At 50.3% G+C, this 21479-nt stretch overlaps 1 protein-coding gene across 2 annotated transcripts in view; it reads left to right on the plus strand.

Annotated features, from left to right (window-relative positions):
- The first annotated feature begins 564 nt into the window (after window positions 1-564).
- UXS1 (UDP-glucuronate decarboxylase 1) overlaps window positions 565-21479 on the plus strand; it is a 55765-nt gene continuing 34850 nt past the window's right edge. The window contains exons 1-5 of one of the 2 annotated variants that reach the window (XM_020886005.2): window positions 565-744; window positions 13752-13779; window positions 14964-15027; window positions 16013-16056; window positions 19985-20045. In XM_020886005.2, the coding sequence (XP_020741664.1) occupies window positions 651-744; window positions 13752-13779; window positions 14964-15027; window positions 16013-16056; window positions 19985-20045 (291 nt within the window). In that variant the 5' untranslated portion in view covers window positions 565-650. The remainder of the gene's footprint in view (window positions 745-13751; window positions 13780-14963; window positions 15028-16012; window positions 16057-19984; window positions 20046-21479) is intronic. The other variant, XM_020886006.2, reaches the window with a different exon arrangement.

Below are 21479 nucleotides of genomic sequence, written 5' to 3' on the forward strand. Positions count from 1 at the left end.
CTGGGAGCAGGCATGCAATACCCGCTTATGGAAGAAATGAGCCAGGACAGTGCGTGCATCCGTGTGCTCTCGGCGCATAGTTATGGCTAGTGCATTCACTCTTTTGCAACGAGGCATCCGTTTTGCTGCAGGCAGACAGCGCGGTCCTTTCCTTCCTAGTCTATCTTCACTCTACATCACTAGCAGTACTTTTTAAAATAATAATAATAAACGCCTTATTTTTCAAAGAATGACGTCCTAGACGATCAGAGGGGGGAACGCACGTAATCTGGACATCAGTGATATGTAAGGGACTAATCGTTGCCGCTGTTTCAGCTAAAGAAGCCGGGAGAACAGGTAACTTTCAGAGTGAGCGGGTAAAGAACTCCAAACACCTGCCTAAATATAGAACAAACCAACCCGGCGACTGCCTGGTGCGCTGGTATCCAGGTCTGAGGCGCACCGCCTACCGCGGCTTACACGCTTTAGCTCGCGCAAGCGCAGGCGCCGCCCGCTGGGGCCGCCGCACTGCGCCTGCGGGGTGAGGCGGGGCGAACGCGGAGCATGCGCGCGGACCCCGCCGGCAGGAAGCGCGCGCGGGGCGGGGCGGGGCCTCCGGGCCGCCCCCGCCGCCGCGCTCGGAGTCGGGCGGCCGCAGCGCGCGGCCCGGGATGCTGAGCCAGCCGCTTCTTCGCCTAGCGTCCGCCGTGAGCCGCAGGAGGATGAAGCTGCTGCTGGGCATCGCGCTGCTCGCCTACGTGGCCTGTGAGTGCTTCGGCCATTCATTCTCGCCCGCGGCCTGCTCCCTCACGCTACGCGCGCGGCCGCCAGCCGAACCGCGGACCCTCGGCCCTCGGCCCCGCCGCACACCGGGCTGCGGTCCACGGCTTCCGAGCGTGCGGCGCCGCTGGGCGGGACGCGGGGCTGCGAGGGCTGTCTGCTGGCAGAGCCCCCATCGTGGCTGTCTGCTCCCAGGACAATTAGCTTTTGGCTGCTGGGAGCCCAGTGTCGCCTGACTCCGCCGGCCCGCTGCCGAACCCAGGGGTCCTGGAGCCCACGGGTCTGACGCCCCGGGGTCCTGGCGCCCAAGTGTCTGTACGCCCGGGGTGGGGGGGTGTCTTTGCCCCCAAGTGTCTGCACCTGGGGGGTCCTGGCGCCCAGGGGTTCCCCGCGCCCAGTTGTCCACTCCAGGGGTACTGGCGCCAAGAGGTGGGTCCCCGAGCCCAGGTGTCCGCATGCGCCAGGGGTTCCCCGCGCCTGTGTTCTGAGGGTGCGGGTCCACTTAGAGCCGAGGCGCACCGCGGGGAGGCGGGGGGGAGGGGGGCGGGTCTCGGCGCCGCTCCATTTTGTGTGGTTCCCCTGTCATCACTCCCAGAGGCTGCGGGACAGAGAGCAGAAGGGGACACTTTGCTGGCAGGTGGTACACCCTGTGTCTTAGAAGGGGAAACCGTCCCTTTAAAAAAAAAACCTATTGGATGGGAATGTGTTTTCCTTGATGCTATTAATATTTCCCCAAGTACCAAAATTGGACCAAGTGTGAGCTCGTTTGAATCCTAGCCACGAGGCTGATCCACGCTGAGACGAAACACCTGCTCACCGGTTGAGTTACCGAGGTCTGACTCCCAAGTTGAGGGGGCCTCCGGACGTGGCTTCAGTTGAGCTCTAGGCAGATGCGCAGTCATTGAGACCTGGCCTGTCTGCAGCCCAGCTGGGTGCTGTTAGATGCAAGTAGTTTGCCAAGGAGGAAGATGGCTTCTGAAGTGTATGCCAGTCTTGTATCAGGAAGCGGAGACCCCAGGGGGAAGACTGCTTCAAGTTGTGTAATTACTGTTAGGACTACAGTAACAGGGTTCAAACTTGCTGCCGGTTCCCCCATGTGTGGTGAGTCTGTTTCCTTGTCTCACTTAAGTGTCTCAGCAGTCCTAGGAAATAGCTCCTATCATTATTCCCATTCTAGAAGTGAGCCTGTTAAGACCAAGAGAAATTAGGCAAATGATCACACAGGTGAGAAACTACAAAGACCAAGAATTTGAGCCCAGGAGGGCTGGGGACCTGGGACTGAAACTCAGGTCTGCTGGCAGGCTGCATGTTGATTCTGAGGCTTCTGCAGGTCAGAGGTCGTGGAATGTCATTCACCATTCTGCAGATCAGGAAACCCTCCTGCGTCTTTAATTTTGTTTGCCAAGCCCTTGTCTTTGTCCCTGTGCTGGGTCCCAGGGATCCCCCAAGGTGTGAAGAACACCTGGGCAGTGGTTCTCAACCTGCTATGTGTGTCGGAATGACCTGGAGAGCTTTCTAAACAGAGGCTGTTGCCTCCCATGTCAAGCTTCTGATTCAGTAGATCTGGACTGTGGCCCAGCTAATAGTTTCACCTCACATGCTGTTGGTGAGTTCTGGGGAGCCCCCACTTGAGAACCACTGGCTTAGATGGTGAGTTGGCCATGAATTAGATTCTCACCTAAATGAGGGTGAAATTACAAACTGGTAGGAAGGAAGCGAAGGAATGCATGAGGGCTCCTGACAGGGGCAACCAGCATGTTTTCCCACGGAAGTGAGGCTTAGGCCGAGAAGTGAGGCATGTGTGGGAGTTAATGGGCTTCCGAGGTGGCACTAGTGGTAAAGAACCCGCCTGCCGGTGCTGGAGACTTGGCTTCCATCCCTGGGTCAGGAAGATTCCCTGGAGGAGGCTATAGCAACCCACTCCAACATTCTTGCCTGGAGAATCCCATGGACAGAGGAGCCTGGCAGGCTTCAGTCCATGGGGTCGCAAAGAGTGGAACGCCCTGTGGCATCCGGAGCAGGGCGTGTTCTAGGAATGCAGAGAAGGGGGGTGTGGTTAGAGCATAAACATGAAGCGGTGATGAGGCTGCCCTGGCTGATGGGCTGGGGCAGGCGGGCCTTGTGCCAGCTCACTGTGTGGGTGAATTTAGCTGTGAGATTTAAGATAGGTGTGCAGGCAGTGTCAGTAATGGGCATGGGATGGTAACTCCAAGATGCTTAACAGGAAAAGTGAGTTGGCGACTCCTGACAGTGTCCAAGAGTGGTGATTTCTAGTCTTGGCTCTCCTTGTTAATATAATAATCTTGTCTCCTTGTTTGAGAAAACTGTCCCTGCTCCCAGATGACACACAGCCCCTTCTGGAAAGGCCCTCCCATGTCCTCTCAGGCTCTCTCCCATCTTCCCCTGTCTCTTGAGCCCGTGCGGGCCCATCCTCCTCCCTCCTGGCATGTAACTCTTCGGTCCGGGGCCCAGGGCCTGAGCACGGCCAGCTTGTGCTGCCCTGGGTTCTTTGCCTGCTCCAGTCCTTGTAGCCCTCAGGTCAGCGCTGGTCACTGGTTGGAGGAGCTCAGAGGCCTGATTGTCTGAGAGTCATACAACCTGCTAGGGGAATCCATAGGCAGAGACTCAGCTGGAATTACCTGTAGTGTTTTTGACATGAGTACAGTTTAAAAAGTCAGATTGCTTTTTGCCTGGTTGCTTGGTGTCCCTGGGCATCTCTTCCCTGCCTAGGGGCGGGCGCTTCTCTTCTCTGAACTGATGATCTTGGTGTTTGTGCCATAGCATCCTATGTTTCCTAGTTTTTCGTTTGTAGATACTGTTGTATACCTTGTGACTTTCCCCTTTAGAAGGTGACTATTCTCTTTACTTTCCCCCCACCCATGCTCACCCCCACATAGACTTAGTGTGATCTTGAGGAGGTCAGCATTTCATGTTTACACATGTGACTAAATGTTGGAGGAGGAAATGACAGCCCACTCCAGTATTCTTGCCTGGAGAATCCTGTGGACAGAGGAGCATGGCAGGCTACATCCATGGGTTCGCAAAGGGTCAGACACGACTGAGGGACCGAGTGCAGCATTTGGCATTACAGACTAAATGTAATCCACAGGAACCAGGTTGTATGTCCATCACCTTTTATGCTTCCTGGAGCTGATGACTCTGCTCTGTTAACTCACTGGACTTCAGCGCTTGTCACCCATGTCATCTCCCCCAAGATGTCCCCGAGGAGAGGCCCCTGGCCTCAGCTGTCTGGCTCTGTTGGCCTGGAGATCACCTGTCCCCTGACTTCCTTCACCTAATGTCAGGGAGGAGGATTGGCAGGTGTTGGCCGTGCATTCTCTGTCTTCACATTTAAGTGATAGGCGGGTGGTGCAGAATTCTAGAAAAGGCCCCTCAAAGCCTCTAAGGCAAGTCTCCATCCCTCCTGGGTCCAGGCTCCAGCCGGCACCCTGCTCTCTCTCTGCGACTTGGTTTCTCCTGGGAGGTCCTAGGTGCTCCTTCTGCCCCGGGGCCATCCTCCTGCCACACAGCTTGGCTTGGGCTTGGTCACTCCTCACTCCGGTGGCCTCTCGTGGCCCGTGTGCCCAGAGTGTGTCCTTGTGAACAGTATCCCTGCAGTGGATCACTGGCCTCCTTCAGGACCACGATGCTCACGTGCAGAGCCCCTCCCAGAGTGAGGCCTCTGTGCTGGGGCTGGGGGTGGGCGGCAGCGGGGGTGAAGCCAGGGGCACCTGCCAGTCCGCAGATGCTGGTGACATGTGCCAGGCACCTCCAAGCCTTGGCCACCAGGGTCCTTGCTTTGCAGTTCTGAAAACTTGAACTGCCCTTTGGCTTCCCCCCTCCCTGAAACATTCTCCCACAGGTGTGGGGTTGCCAGGTCTCATCCATTTTGTTTCTTCACGTCTGTCGTTTTAGACTTTTGTTCAAGTTTTCGGGAACTTTGTCATCTTTATAACCGAACTCTTCCAGTGATATAAAACATTGGTTTTTGCTATTATTTTTTGCTCGAGACTTGTTTTTTTTTTTTTCCCTCTTAATTTAAAAAACTAAAGCATGTGGTTTTTGTTTCAGAGTTTTCTGCTTGGTGGTCCTTTGCTCCCTTTTCTTCCCATGGAGGGTCTCTTCCCTTTGGGGGGGTTCCTTTTTCCTGGGAGGGACCCTGGGCCATCTGCTCCATTTGAGCAGATCCTAGGTGAGTGGAGGGCCGCTGACTGCCCCAGACCCTCAGCTGCCTCCCTTGCTGGTGGATCTCTCAGCATCCCCGAGGGGCAGTGCCATCTTACCTGGACATCTCAGGGGCCCCACGGGAGAGCTGTGGGGCTGAGTGGTGCCCTCTTCATCTCCCCGGCTGACAGGGGCTTGCCTGCTGCAGACCCTCCATCCTGCCCTCTGCAGAGATGGGACTGGGCAGGGCTGCAGCTGGCAGCTGCCCCATGTCCAGGTGTACCAGGCAGGCTCCGTCCTCACCCTCCACAGGCTGCAGGCGCTTCACTCTTCTGTGCTGGTCCCAGGGCTCCTCCCCTTTTGCCTGTGTGTCTCCCCTGTCCCTTACAAGGACACAGGGGATGAAGGGCCCAACAGGATAATTTAGGGTTATCTTTTGGTTTCAAGATGCTTCATTACACCTGCTAAGACCCTTTTTCCAAATCAGATCCCCAGGTTCTAGGAATAAGGTTGTGGACATGTTTTGAGGACACCATCAGTTTACACCGCTCTTGTTCTTTTTTAAATCACTGAGGACTCAAAGGTTCTCCCAATCTTTGAGCACTTCCCTGATCTCCAGATGCTCCGTGCTCATCTGTGTTTCCTGTGCCCAGACCTGCAATCAGCCACTCCTCCAAGGTGCCTGCTTCCTTTTAGTGGAGAGTGTGGACTGGAACTCAGGGTCTCTGCACTGGCTGAGGTGCCCCTAGTGGATGGAGCCAGGTGCAGATTTTTTCCCACCATGAGTTTATGCTGCTACCCCCAATTTAAGTTATGACAAGCTTCTTCCTCCTCCTTCCCATCTTGCTAGTTCCTTCTTCCCACAGTGAAAATCTTGTTTCTGACATCAGTCCAAACTCATTTGATGCGTACCACCAGGCAAAACAGTTTCAGAATTACTGCATCGTTACCAGTACCAAGAAAATTCAGAATTCCTCTGTCATTCGTTTTGTCCTTAGACTCTGTCGCGCTCAGGGTGTGTCGTTACTGTGTCGACAAAGCTCCGTGAAATGTGTTTTTCTGTGCCTGATAGAAGTCATGTTTCTTTTCGTTTGTTTGTGTTCCGTTTATTTTAGGATTTGCTTTTTTCTTTCCAATTGTTAAAATGTATAAGCCATTTACATGGTTCAGAAGTCAAACTGAATGAACAGTTCTGTGCAGACGTGTCTTGCTGCAATTGCTGGCCCCCACTGTCTTTTCCATTGTTACTAGTCCGTTTTATGCATCTTAGGTTCCTCTTTGCAAATGCAGGCATTCATCTGCGTGTGTACAAGCACATGCTATTCATCATTCCCGGAAGGTATCGAACCACCTGGACCATTTTGTTCTCTTTTTTTCCTTGCATTGTATTTCCTGGAAAGCTCTGGCATCAGTGTATGAGCGCACCTTTGCTCTGTCTGTCACTCGTGTGTGTGTGCCCTGAGCTCTCCATGACCACCTCCTGTGCAGGACACTTTCCTTATTTCAGATTCCCTGCTCTTAGAAGTAACCACCGCAGTGAGCAAGCTTGTGCTCACTGTCCCCCAGCCATGTCCCAGAACAGCCGTGCCGCCCTCCCCCACCCCACCACACACACCGTCAGAGCTTGTGGATGGCATACCAGGCAGAAATGGTCCCTCCTGCTTCAAGGGGCCTCTGTCTTCGTACGAGTGATGTTGAGCATATTTGCAAAGTGTTAAAGGGTTGTTAACACCTTTTCTTCTGAAAACTGTTCTGTTTGTGCCCACTTTTCTGTTGAACTTTGGGTCACCTTTCCCCTCGTTTTTTAAGAACTCTTCATCTAGTGGGGATGTTAGCTGGCCTCTGTGAAGTGAATCGCAACTGTTTTCTCGTGCCTTGGGTAGAACAGAGGAAAAATGTCTGTGGTCTCCGTCCCTTCGTGGCACAGAGCTCCCAGAACCCTCAGGGTTTCCCAAGCCATAGGGGTATCTTCTGTTGTTCTTAAGAAGCCCCCTATGATCACTCTGAATTTTTGCCTAGGGGCTGACTCAGTGTGGTCCCTAGGTTGGCCTGGGATGGAAGCAGCTCACTGTCAGCCTTACCCACCCACCTCCAGGAAGGGGTTGGAGCTGGACGTGGAGCTTTGTGGAAAATAAAAGAAACTCCTCAGCAATGAGATCTGATGGCTTCCCAGTAGGTGAGGCTCGGGTTCCCATCAAGACTTCACGATGAACTGGTCGTTGTAAGGAAGCTGTTTCTCTGAGTCCTTTCTAGCAGACGATCAAACCCAAGAAGGTGGTTGTGGGTGCCCTGACTTAGAGGTGGTTGGTTAGTCAGAAGCACAGGTGGCCCTGAGCCTGGAAGCAGGCATCTGAAGTGGGGTGTCCTGTGGGCCTGGGCCCCTTGCCTATGGGGTCTGTGCTCAGGGCAGGTCGTTAGTGTCCAAAGGGCTGGAGGGCTGGTCATAGTGTGGACAACCCATACTCCGGGAGTCAACTGTGTTCTGGGAGTGGAAACAGACCTTGGCACCGTTTTCCTATTTTCCCACATGGTTCTTAAGAAACTGGTCCAGGTGTCCAGTGGGATTCCTCAAAGTGACCGTTGGGTTTAGGGTTTCTTTGCTAACTGGCCAGTTGGGGGGTTTCACTGGTCACCCTGTACTTTGCAAGCAAGGCAGTCCGCTACCTGGATGGACAGAAGCCCTCGGCTCCTCAGCAGACCTCAAGGGACCGTCCTTCGAGCTCTCTCACTGCGAACTGTGGGAATTGCAGTAATGCCGGAGCACAGAAAGTTCTTCCTTGTGTCCCCCACCTCCTTCTCTGAGCAGCTATACCCACTCGGCATTTTAAACGTGTGTCTCATGTGACAGCAGAAATGGCTTCTAAGAGGTTTCCCTTCTGGGTTTCCCATTTCACTTAGTGACATTTTTACATATGAAGACTTTTTAAAGGAACAAATGTCATCTACAAAGCCCATGGCTTCTTGCATCATTTTGTTTTTTTTAAAAAAAAAGGGAACATCTTGGGGCAAAAAAAATTTTCCCATGGGAATGTTAGTGTGGTTTTCTTAGGAAAGTCTGTGAGTCACTCAAAGGTGTTTTATCGCCGGAGCTTGGGCCTGCCAGTGGGGACTGCTGGGGCTATGGAGCAGAGAGCTGGGGAGCCTGTTCTGGGGCTCATCCCAGAGGCCAGCCTGGGGGCGGGGATAGTGCAGGGCTGGCACAGGGTCCCACAGACAGTGCCCCCACATATGGCCTGTGAAGGATGCCAGCTGGCAGCCTGCTGGGCTGCCCAGGTCACCTTCTTACCTGGGCACCTTCCTCTTGTGTAACCACACGGGTGAACGCAGGCCCAGCCAGCTGGGCACAGGTGTGGGGTTTGGGGCCAGCTCTCTCCAGGTCGAGGAGCAGAAAGGCTCCCCGCTCTTCTGTGTGGGATGCTGTCTGAGCCTGAGCGCCTGATTCTTTCAGGGGCGCTGAGGGGGAGGTTCCCTCCTCTGATAACCTCATTTCATATTTGGAGAATTTTAGCAGAAGAGTATCTTCGATTTGAACCTTCCGCTCTGTTTAAACAGCTCTTCTGACGCTTCTCTTGTTACACTGACGATGCTTCGCGCCACCGTGGAGTTTATCCAGGGCAGACGGGTGTCTGCTTCTCTGGCCGGGGCTGGCAGGGCTTACGGGGTGAGCCGGGCACCCCCGTCCTCAGTGTGTTTAATGCTTTGATCACACAAGGCAGGCAGCCTGCGGGGTTGGGGTGCAGGGTCCCCCAGAACTTCAGTCTGGAGCCAGGTGTTCTGCCCAGGTGGGCACCCTGGGCCTGCGACGTGGGCGCTGGGCCCTGGGAGGAGTGTAGCCCAGATCCAGGGTCGACAGGGAATTAAAGGCCAGGTTCCCGTCCGTGCTCTGGTTCTGGTGGTTGTGCTGCATAAGTGACGATCTCAGGACCTGGTGGGACGGAGCGGCAGTAGTTCACCATGCTCACAGCCCTCTGGGGTGGGAGTGTGAAGAGTCTGTTCTCTTTATGGTGTTATCTGGGATGACTGCTGGGACTCAGCGGGACTGGAGGGTCTGCTGCCAGAGGCTCTGCGAGCAGGTCTGCCCTGACCTTCTCTTCCCACACAGGTCGTTACAAAGCATTGAGTAGACTTCCCTGTGCTGCGCACTAAGTCCTTAGTAGTTTTCTGTTTTGAATACAGTAGTGTGTGTGTCAGTTCCTAGGATTTATTTTAACTGCATTCACCCATTTCACCCACTTCACCCACCTCCACCTCTGGCAACTGGTAGTCTGTTCTCTGTGTTTGTGAGCTTGGGTTTTTGTTGTTCATCTTTAGATTCTACATGTAAGTGAGACCCCCTGGAGGAGGGCATGGCAACCCTCTCCAGTATGATTGCCTGGACAATCCCAGGAACAGAGGAGCCTGACAGGCTACAGTCCACGGGGTTGCAAAGAGTTGCACATGACTGTGTGACTTAGTATGCACGCACATAAGTGAGATCGTACGTTTGTCTTTCCCTGACTTACTTCACTTAGCACGGTGTCCTGAAGATCCATCCATGTTACTGCACTTGTCAGGATTTCCTTCTTGTTACAGCTGAAACATATTCCATTGCATATATTCACCACATCTTCTTTATCCACCCTTATTTCTTGAACACTTAGGTTGCTTCCATGTCCTGGCTATTGTATAGTGCTGCTAAGAGCATGTAGGTGCATGTATCCTTTTGAATTAGTGTTTTCATTGCCTTTGGATAAATGCCCAGAATTGGAATTCCTGGGTCATATGGTAGTCCTGTATTTAATTTTTTGAGGAACCTCCATACTATTTTCTATGGTACACCACTTTGTATTCCCATCCATGGTGAGTGAACTAGGGTTCCCTTTTCTCTATATCCTTGCCAATACTTGTTCTCTTATCTTTTTGATAATAGTTATAGTCATACTTAATGACTTTATGATTTCATTAAATGAATGGCTATATCATATTCTCAGCTATTTCTAGCTGAGACAACCATTTCAGACAACCATTTCGCCTTTTTGCGTTTCTTTTTCTTGGTGATGGTCTTAATCACTGCCTCCTGTACAGTGTCATGAACCTCTGTCCATAGTTGTTCAGGCAGTCTGTCTATCAGATCTAATGCATTGAATCTATTAGTCACTTCCACTGTATAATCATAAGGGATTTGATTTAGGTCATACCTGAATGGTCTAGTGATTTTCCCTACTTTCTTCAATTCCAGGCTCAATTTGGCAATAAGGAGTTCATGATCTGAGCCACAGTCAGCTCCTGGTCTTGTTTTTGCTAAGAGTATAGAGCTTCTCCATCTTTGGCTGCAAAGAATATAATCAATCTGATTTCGGTATTGACCATCTGGTGATGTCCATGTGTAGAGTCTTGTCTTGTGTTGTTGGAATAGGGTGTTTGCTATGACCAGTGCATTCTCTTGGCAAAACTCTGTTAGCCTTTGCCCTGTTTCATTCCATACTCTTCATTTCATTCTGAAATACCAAGGGAACATTTCATGCAAAGATGGGCACAATAAAGGACAGAAATGGTATGGACCTAACAGCAGCAGACGATATTAAGAAGAGGTGACAGGAATACACAGAAGAACTATACAGAAAAGATCTTCATGACCCAGATAACCACAGTGGTGTGATCACTCACCTAGAGCCAGACATCCTGGAATGCAAAGTCAAGTGGGCCTTAGGAAGCATCACTATGAACAAAGCTAGTGGAGGTGATGGAATTCCAGTTGAATTATTTTAAATCCTAAAAGATGATGCTGTGAAAGTGCTGCACTCAATATGCCAGCAACTTTGGAAAACTTGGCAGTGGCCACAGGACTGAAAAAGGTAAGTTTTCATTCCAATCCCAAAGAAAGGCAATGCCAAAGGATGTTCAAACCACTGCACAATTGCACTCATCTCACACGCTAACAAAGTAATGCTCAAAATCCTCCAAGCCAGGCTTTAACAGTATGTGAACTGTGAACTTCCAGGTGTTCAAGCTGGATTTAGAAAAGGCAGAGGAACCAGAGATCAAATTGCCAACATCCCTTGGATCATCAAAAAAGCAAGAGAGTTCCAGAACAGCATGTACTTCTGCTTTATTGACTGTGCCAAAGCCTTTGACTGTGTGGATCACTACAAACTGTGGAAAATTCTGAAAGAGATGGGAATACCAGACCACCTTACCTGCCTCCTAAGAAATCTGTGTACAGGTCAAAAAGCAACAGTTAGAACTGGACATGGAACAACAGACTGGTTCCAAATAGAAAAAGGAGTACATCAAGGCTGTATGTTGTCACCGTGCTTATTTAACTTATATGCAGAGTACATCATGTGAAATGCTGGACTGGATGAAGCACAAACTGGAATCAAGATTGCTGGGAGAAATATCAATAACTTCGATATGCAGATGACACCACCCTTATGGCAGAAAGCAAAGAAGAACTAAAGAGCCTCTTGATTAAAGTGAAAGAAAAGAATGAAAACGTTGGCTTAAAACTCCACATTCAGAAAACTTAAGATCATGGCATTTGGTCCCATCACTTCATGGCAAATAGATGGGGAAACAATGGAAACAGTGACAGACTTTATTTTTTTAGGTTCCAAAATCACTGCAGCCATGAAATTAGAAAACGCTCCTTGGAAGACCAACCTAGATGGCATATTAAAAAGCAGAGACATTACTTTGCCAGCAAAGTCTGTCTAGTCAAAGGTGTGGTTTTTCCAGTAGTCATGTATGAATATGAGAGTTGGACTATAAAGAAAGCTGAGTGCTGAAGAATTGATGCTTTTGAACTGTGGTGCTGGACAGGACTCTTGAGAGACCCTTGGACTGCAAGGAGATTCAACCAGCCTGTCCTAAAGGAAATCAGTCCTGAATATTCTTTGGAAGGACTGATGCTGAAGCTGAAGTTCCAATACTTTGGCCACCTGATGTGAAGAACTGACTTATTTGAAAAGACCTTGATGCTGGGAAAGATTGAAGGTGGGAGGAGAAGGGGAACGACAGAGAATGAGATGGTTGGATGGCATCACTGACTCAATGGACTTGAGTCTGAGCAAGCTCCGGGAGTTGGTGGTGGACAGGGAAGCCTGGCGTGCTGCAGTCATGAGGTCACAAGAGTTGTACATGACCGAGTGAATGAACTGAGATGAACTGATATCGTACTTTATATGATAGTTCTCCAATTGTAAGATACTTTGATTTATACCATTTTTTAAATTATAAATAAGGCAGTCATTTGTGAAGATAGCTTTCTTGTGTGTATAATTATTTCCTGAGGATAATATTCAAAAGTAAGGTCACATGGTCCAAAAGTATAAAAAATTTTTTATATTTTTAGTGAATAGTGAATATATGCTGTGTGCTTAGTCGCTCAGTCATGTCTGACTCTTTGTGACACCATGGGCGTAGGCTTCTCTGTCCATTGAATATTCCAGGCAAGAATATACTGGAGTGGGTTGCTGTGCCCTCTTCCAGGGGAATCTTCCTTACTCAGGGATCAAACTCAGGTCTTCCGCACTGCAGGTGGATTTTTACCAGATCTGAGCCACCAGGGAAGGCCAAATAGTGAATAGTTCAGCTCTATTTTAAAATTCTCCCATTTCTTGCTTACTTGCCACTTTTTAGTTATTGCTTGCTTATCTTTTACTATCATAGTTTCTTCTGTTTGAACAAGGACTGTGCTTTTATGCTTTCAACACCCCTTTGTTAACAATGGGAATTTCCTTTGGGGGGGTGTAATCTGGGGGGTGTGATTTTGGACCCTGAGAGTTATCTAGTGAACATTGTTATCCGTTCTGTGTACCTGAGGATGCAGTGAGAACGTGTCTGGGGTCACCCCTCACCTCGCCACCCGCCTCATCCCCCCCCCAGCCAAGCTCACAGACTCGCCGGCCCTGGACTCCAGGGTGTGTGTGTTTGCTCTCTGTCTCTCGCGGCACCTAGGGGCACCTGGTCCTTGAAGGTGAGAGGTATTGGGGGAGTGGCCACATGGGGCCCGCTTTGGGATGTGGACAGAGCATCAGCCACACCATTCTCTGTGAAGGTTTCTTTGTGAAGTAACTCTCTGGGAGCTTCAAGTGGGTGTCACGGTCTCCTGTGTCAGTGGTCCCCCCTGCTGAAATAGTTATAAGTGGTTCACAGTTACTCAGGTGTCTGCCACCCAGGAGGTAGCCCCGCTGGGTAGCCGATGTAGGGGAGATGAGTGAGGGCCGACCACAGAGTCAGCCACCTGCAGTTTCTCTGGGTCTCATTGACGTTTGGTGGAAGCGGTGGAACTGAGCCCTGGCATCTCATTTGTTCACGTGGTTCTTTGATTTCTGTGACTGGCTCATCCCCAAAGGCTGGACATACTGATATCACAACGCCTGCCCCAGGACTTCCCTGGTGTCCAGTGGTTGGGACTTTGCCTTCCAATGCAGGGGGCGTGGGTTCGATCCCTGCTCAGGGAGCTAAGATCCAACATGCCTTGTGGCCAAAAAAACAAAGCAGAAGCAGTATTATAACATTCAAATTTCAATAAAGACTTTAAAAATGGTCCAGATACCCCCTGCCCCCACCCCCAAAAGGAACCTTAAAAAAAAAAAAAAAAGGCACATGCACCATTGCACTCCAGGTCCCAAAATGTTACTCTAAATTAGGAGATATATAGGATCATCTTCCCACTTAAGTTTAGTAGGGCTTATTATTTTAAAAGTGTGCATTTTACTGTCTTCGTGAGCTATAGTGTTCTTACTGTGCTTTAAGATATAGGTTAAAAATTAATGTTGTATTAGTTGGAGTCCTTGAACGTTGCAAACTTAAATATTGACTTTTCCTTTTTCTTTCTCTTACAGCTGTTTGGGGCAACTTGGTTAACATGAGGTAATTGATTTTTAATAACTTGGCTGTTACTTTTGGGCTGAAATGACACCAGTTACACACATACCTTGGCGGCACAGGCCAATTTGAAGACAGTGTAAAAGTGGAACTGAGCTCCTCACTGCTCACACACCCGTGTGCATCTCTCTCCTGGATGCTCTGGAGGATGCAGCTAGTGTTCAGGCTGCCCCAGGTCAGCCCAGATGAGAAGAGGGGTCTCTGGGCAGCAGTGGTGCCTCCTTGGTATTGTCTGCGCCCGCCTTCCTGGCTTTCAGGCTCCTGAGATGTAAATGGCATTTCTGGGTGGTTAGAGCGAGTGCTGGGGTGCCTTTCCTAAGCCTATTAGCGAAACCGAGACTGCCCACCACCCCAGGAGCAGACCAGTGGATGCTGAGATCACCTTCGGTCACAGGGGAGGGGAAGCCCGAGGACCTTCCACTCTAGGTGGGCATCGTTTGTGCTGCTCAACAGAGAACGAGGGGCCCTTGTAAAAGTCGAATCCTGTGTCAGCTGTTGCTTCTTAAAAAAGATCAGTCAAAGTAATAGGCATTCACTGTAACACCAGATTTGGTGCCATGAGTACAATTTCACATTTAAAGAGCAGCCCTCTCCACTTCGTACTTCTTGTGTGAGGGTAGAGAACAGCAGTCACATTGTGGTGACAGCGGGGCCGCAGGGCTGTGGGGAGGGGAGCTCTGCCCCGCCCGCTCGGCTTGCCCAGTGGGGTTTGCAGGGCGGGTGGGGCTGCGGCGAACGACTCCTCCCCCTTGGCTGGTGTGTGTCTGCCAACAGAGGCCTCTGTGTGTGGCTGGAGGGCTGCTCAGGTCCCATTAAAGGAGCTCAGTCTTTTCAGTTGGAAAAATTCCACTTTGCCTTAAATCCCAGGACAGCCCAGCAGGAACTTGTGCTCCTGTAGGCACACTTCCTGCCTCTGATTTAAAATCGCACATTGGGCATCACGGGAAAGTGATGCAATCTTAGTTTAGCAGAAACACCCCGGAGGTGGTTGTGATCCCTGGAGACCCACCCCTCAAGTTGTCTGGTCGCCTGGCCTCCCCTCACGGGGTGGGGCTGGGCTCATTGCTTGGGAGGAGGCAGTGGTCTGCACTGGTGCTGCATGTTGGGGTGATTTGTTCAGAAGTAGACCTCGCGGTCACAGAGCCTTTCAGTCTATCTCAGTCTTGCAGTGTTCTACTCAACAGGTCCATCCAGGAAAATGGGGAGCTGAGAATTGAGAGCAGGATTGAAGAGGTGAGTCTCCTCTCTGTTTTGTTCCCACCTGTCTGCTGTCTCTCCACTTAGTGCCTTTGTCTGTGCTGGTACCTTATTGTGGCCACATCATGCCAACCATGATCCACTACCTTATTTAAGAGGAGATTTGCTGTCTGTGAGGCTGTGGATGCACCTCTGTGTTAGCTTTGCCCGTTTATAATGGTGTGGCATGTTAAATTCTGCCCCACAGGCAAGATGGGTTCACGCTTTTATGTGACTTTTCAGGGGAGCCTTCCCAGGGTTCCAAAGAGAAAGGGCAGTGAGGATCTTTACCTGGATGGAGACAGGGGTCCGCCTCAGCTCACCTGAGCTGGTGTAGTTGGGAACATGGTGGGACTCAGATGCCAGGACCCTGGGAGCTCTCAGGGCAGCGGGGACACGCAGGTTGGGGGGGGGTGCTCGACGAGAGCTGGGGTGTCTGGCCTGCTCCACACTTTCTGTTTAGAACAGTTGGTTATGTTTTAGTCCAGTGTCTGTGAGGACAGACTGTTGTAACACGGACTTGGTGGGGGGTCGCTTACCGGGATTTGGAGCCACGTGCTGGTCGTTCCGGGCAGCCCCGGCCCTGACATGTGGGTGCGGTGGACGTGTCTGCTGGGTTGACGGCAGGTGGCACACAGGCAGCTCCTGGCGGTTCTCTGTCTCACGTGAAGAGAGGCAGGGTTGGAGATTCATCTGCTTTTGTGAGCCCGCGCCACCTCGAACGAGGCCTGTGTGGTCTGGAAGGTGAATTTTCTCAGAGTTCAGATGTCTCTGGAGTCAGAGATTCCAGCATGCAGTTCAGCATCTTGGCTCTGGAATTGTGACTTAGGGGCTCTAACTTCATTTCAAGCTGGAGGTGGATCGTAGAAGTAATTGGAAATCCGTTCTGTGTCATGTCCCATCCTCCTGGAACATCAGAGTGGGTGGAAGTGCTGGAGGACTGTTTCTGCTTTAAAACTGATTCTGGTTATTTTTGTTTCAGATCATTGAACCACTAAGGGAGAAAATCAGAGATTTGGAAAAGAGGTACGTGTACCTGTTATTTGTGGTTTAATCTTTCTTGCCACCATTTTGTGCTAAACTTACACTGCCTATAACATTTCAGTGGATGGGATCCAGAAATCCTGCCTTTGACAGGACTGCCATAGTTTGAGCAATTTTAATTGAAGCTTTAAAATAAACAGTTTAAGAAGAAACCCACCACAAGTTTTAGGTTGGCGGAAAGAGAAAAAAATCTGCCCACCAGTGATCATTTTCACATTAACTTTTTTGAAAAGAAAGTGAATCATTTGGGTAACTTTTCTAAGACAGTGGCTTTGCATGCAGGATCTCTTGAAATATGAGAATTGCATGACTCCTTTTGGTACCACACATATGACCGTCATCCTAACGAATTTTCTGGTGACTCGTTCCTGTCAAACATGAGAGTCACCTGTGACTTGGGGCTGCTTCCCTGGTGACTTATCCTGAAGGGTTCTGTCCCCCAGGTAGTTGAGCCAGGCAGGTGGCATCTGACTGACCAGGTTACTGTTGGAGTTAGAAAGTCAGATGTGGATGTGACCTTGTGGTGGAAACTGACAGAGCTCTGTCTAGTTTCATGTTTCCTGACTTTTAGGAATGTCCACGCAACCATCCTGCTGCGTGGCAGCATAAGAACGTCTCCGGACGGAACATGAACTTATTACATGGGGGCACTGGGCCCACAAGAAGAAAGGATACATTTGAGAGGTCAGGGCCAGTTTACACAGGGAGACTCAGGGATCAGTGCTGTCTCAGAAGCCTGGGTTGTGGACTCTATGGACCTTTTTTCTTTTAAGAAAAGAGTACTGACCCCCTGGACCCTACTCCCTTAAATTATGATGTAACTGGGCATGCATGCTGAGCTTTGGGGGTTTGCAGATTTCCCCGAGTCGTTCTCATATGCAGGCAAGTTTGATTTCTTTTTTAAATTTTACTGAAGTATAGTCGATCCACAGTGTTGTGACTCTGCAGTCTTTCTGTCTTCCTGATCACACACCCTAATAACTTGATTATGTGCTTGATTCCATCTCCCCATCTTTAAATATTCTTTGGACAGATAGCAGGTATTAAAGCTACTTAGGGCTTCCCTTGTAGCTCAAATGATAAAGAATCCATCTACAGTGCAGAAGACCTGGGTTCAATCCCTGGGTCAGTAAGGTATCCTGGAGAAGGAAATGGCAACTCATTCCAGTATTCTTGCCTGAGAAATCCCATGGCCAGAGGAGCCTGGTGGGCTACAGTCTGTGGGGTTGTAAAGAGTCAAACAAGCGCTGAGCGACTTAACACTTTCACTTTCAATGCTAATTAAAATTCTAGGAACTTGCCTGGTGGTCCGGTGGTTAAAACTCTGAGCTTCCGCTGCAGGGGGCACAGGTTTGATCCCTGGTTGGAGAACTAAGATCCCACATGCTGTGCAGCACGGCCAAAAAAATAAAACCTTTGATTAAAAAAAAAAAAAATTCTTAAGTACTGAGACTGTGCTAATAAACAGGAAGTTTCGCGTCTGAAGTGGGGTAAATAATGACAGCAGGATTGATTTGGGGGTGAGGGATGGTCCATTATTACTGAATTCACAACTCCTCCTGTCTTCTCACTGCTTGTCACTCAGAAACGTAGCCTCTGGTGGGCAGCCTCCCACGTCTGCCGTGTTGCCACTGTGTCCCCAGGACAGGGCGTGGCCTAGAATAGGTGCCCAGGAGAAGGTGCTTGAATACACAGATGCGTGGCTGAGCCAGCACCTGAGCAGTTTTAAAGGGGCTCCAGGCTTAGAAGAAGCCCATGCCTTGCCCTTGCCTGGCCCACCCAGCACAGGGCTCCGGGCCTGGCCACCTTGGTCACCCAGCTCTGTCACTGTGGCCTGGGCGGGCCATTGCTTGGCTCCTGGAGCTCTGTGCCCAGGGTCCTCAAAGCAAGAAATGAGGGCTGTGAGATAATTTTTTCAAAGTTTAGTAGCAATCACACACGTGGAGTCTGAAACTCAGTCGCTATACATGGAAGAGAAACAAGGCACGAAACCCAGCCAGTGTTGTGTTTTCGTCTTTGGTAAACCAGAGGCTTAGCACACACTCTTTGAAGCAGTTTTCTTTTAAGTGTATTTCCTGCAGGAAAATGTTTGCTGTTTCTGCCTGGTGTAAATTATTGTTGCTCAGTTGTGTCTGACTCTGTAACCCCATGGACTGTAGCCCGCCAGGCTTATCTGTCCATGGGATTCTCAGGCAAGAATACTGGAGTGGGTTGCTGTTTCCTCCTCTAGGGGATCTTCCAAGCCCAGGGATCGAACCCACATCTTCTGTGTGTCCTGTATTGGCAGGATTGAAATTTGTTTACCACTGAGCCACCAAGGAAGCCCCATGTATACATAGCGTATCTAATTTCATATTAAGTTTTCACTCAGGTACTGTTCTAAGCTCATCACTTGGATGAACGTCGATTTCAGCATCCACATTTGGCACCCCACCCCCACCCCTGCCTTACCCTCTGTTCCTCCCGCCCCTTCTGTCCCAAGTGTAGCCCTGGTCCGTTCCTGGTGACACTGTCTATAAACACTGCAGGGGATGAACCTCAATGGGTGAGGGAAGGGAGGTGTCAGGAGGACCTGGAGAAGGCATAGACTGGCAGGCCTGGGAGGTGGGATGGCACTGGGTCAGCTGTGCCTGAAGCTGCTGGGAGCTCAGACCCGGACTGGAGCAAGGGGTGTGGGGTCCTCGGAGAAGGGGGCCGGGCAGGTGTGAGGGTGCCCTGGCCAGTGCTGGGCTTGGCTTTGCGGTCCTCCCCGACTCCACTGCATCAGGCATTTGCGTGGCAGCCAGAGCTCAGGCGGCCTATGGGTTGCCTTGGCTTCATGGAGCAGGAAGCTGCTATGTGCCTGGAGCACCTGGGGGTCTTTCTCCAGGGGTGAGAGTGGGGGTCCCAGAACTAACTGTGGGTGTGGAATTCTCATCCACCCCCTGGGCATCTCCCACTTGCCTGCCTGTGTTTGGTGTCTGCAAAGGGAACTGACGTCTTGAGAGTCTGGAAGTGCTTGTGGGGGAAATCACATGCCCTGTCAGAGGCCCCCCAGCCCCCCATGCCCAGCTCCCAGCCCCGGTGTCGGTCCGAGGACCTGTCCTGCTCTGTCCAGTTCCACCAGCACAGAGAAGATGTGTTCCATATCTTGGGTGTGCTGGGGAGGTGAAGGGGATGGAGGCTGGGCCCTCGCCCAGCATCTCTCCAATTAAAATAATGACTCCAGAGCTGGTCTCTCCACGTTTCTTTAAAGCACTTTTGTTTCTGACTGAGTCATTTTAAGGGGATATTTCAAATCTGTGTTTATCGACTCTCATTTGATACTTTCTGTGCTCTTTGTGCTACACAGGTCCTGGGACATCCGTGTGGGTTGGGGGACCGGTGGTGCCTTCATGGGGGTGGGAGACATTGAAAGCTAAGACGAGACTCAAGACTGAATCAGATGGGCCCCGGTGGGTAGGAAGGGCTGATTGCCAGTCACTTTGTCCTGAGGCCTCTGGGCAGGGGAGGCTGGAATCGTGAAGCTGCCCAGTCAGGGAATAGGCAGGGGGAGTTGTGGTCAGCACCTTCCTCTCTTACTCTCAGAGGCACAGTTGGCTGGGCTGGGTCTCCCTCCCCGGCCCGGGCCCAGCATTCAGTGCTGTGTTATCTGGTTTGTGTTTAGCTCTGGCTGCCGGTAGTTCGGTCATCCTTCGATTTTCCCCACCCAGGGATAACATCTCTTGTCACACCTGTTTGATCCTAGACAAGAAGCAGGTTCATCTTGAACTCAAGTTAGCCAGTGAGGGCTTGGTTCCTACAGCGCTCATTTGGAGAGGAGGGGGAGCCGACAGTAGCAGTTCTCACATCCGCATTTGTTGTGGGGCCAAATAGAGAAAATACACAGATGTTTTGACTTTTTCTTTTATAATCTCTTTATGCTCTACAGCTTCACCCAGAAATACCCGCCAGTAAAATTTTTATCAGAAAAGGACCGTAAAAGAATTTTGGTAAGTTTACACATCTGATTCATGTTTGTGGTATCAAGGAATTTGCTTTTTAAATGGAAGTGTAATTTGCAACCTGTAAAAGTTACCGGTACAGTGTATACAGTTCAGTGGTTTATGATTTGTTCACATCCTGATTCCAGAGAAACCCCATGCCCATCAGCAGTCATCTCCCAACCTATCCCCCTGTCCCCCGAGTCCTAGCAAGCATGGGAATGACTTTCTGTCTCTCTGGATTTGCCTGTTTTGTGTATTTCAAATGTTGCAACATGTGGCCTTTTTCTTAATCTGAGTAATGTTTCTGGGGTTCATCCATGCTATAGACACATCCAGTCTCCATCCCTTTTTCTGGCTGAATAGTATTCCATCGTGAGGCTGGGCCACGTTTTAGTTATCCAGACATCATTTGATGGGCATCTACTTTGAGGTTACTGTGAACATAAGTTATAAGGCTCTGTGGACATAGCTTTCTTGTTACTCTAGGCATATATACACCTGGGAGAGGACTTACTGGGTTGTGTGGTGACCCTGTGTTTAACTTTGTGAAATGTGAAATGGTTCCCAGAACAGTGGTCTTAAAAAACCTTTTCAGGTTCACAGACCACCTTGATGATAATGCCAGGGGCTTTCTTGGCTAGTGGTTGCCTCGTTAAACATGAACACAAATTCACCAGTGAAAGAACCCCAATGTGGGTATCGTGTGAGAAAGTGTGTCCCAGGAGGCTGGCACCTTTGTGTTTGAGCCAGTGCCAGCTGTGTTGAGATGTGATATACCCTGAGGTGTATATTTCGGTAGTTCTAGCATGTCCACAGTTATGCAGCTGTCACTGGCTTCAGAACATCTTGTCCCCAAAGACACCCCAAGCCCATGAGCAGTCACTCCCCATTCTCCCAGCCCTGCCATCCGGAGGCACCTGTGGGGTTACTTTCTGTCTGTGGACATCTGTCAACTCTGGATGCTTCTACAGGTGGAATAATGCATTATTTGGCCTTTTGTGACTGACTGCTTTCACTTAGTGTTTTTAAGATTTATTCATGTTGCAGTGGGCTTCCAAGATGGCTCAGTTTTAAAGACTCCACCTGCCAATGCAGAAGACATAGGTTCAGTCCCCGAGTTGATTGCAAAGATCCCCTGGAGAAGGAAATAGCAACCCACTCCAGTATTCTTGTCTCAGAAATCCCATGGATAGAGGAGCCTGGTGGGCTCCAGTCCATGGGGCTGCAGCCCCAGAGTCAGACTCGACTGAGCACATGCCCACGTTGCAGAATTTATCTGTACCTCATATCTTTTTATTACAAGTAATATTGTATGGATAGGCCACACTTTATCTGTTTATCCTGTGAGTCACATGGCAGCTCTGTTTAACCTTTGGAGGAACTGCCAGACCTTTTCCTGCAGTGACTGCGCCATTTCACATCCCATTACAAACTTCAGTG

Source organism: Odocoileus virginianus, chromosome 2, assembly GCF_023699985.2.
Source record: "Odocoileus virginianus isolate 20LAN1187 ecotype Illinois chromosome 2, Ovbor_1.2, whole genome shotgun sequence".
Classification (NCBI taxonomy): domain Eukaryota; kingdom Metazoa; phylum Chordata; class Mammalia; order Artiodactyla; family Cervidae; genus Odocoileus; species Odocoileus virginianus.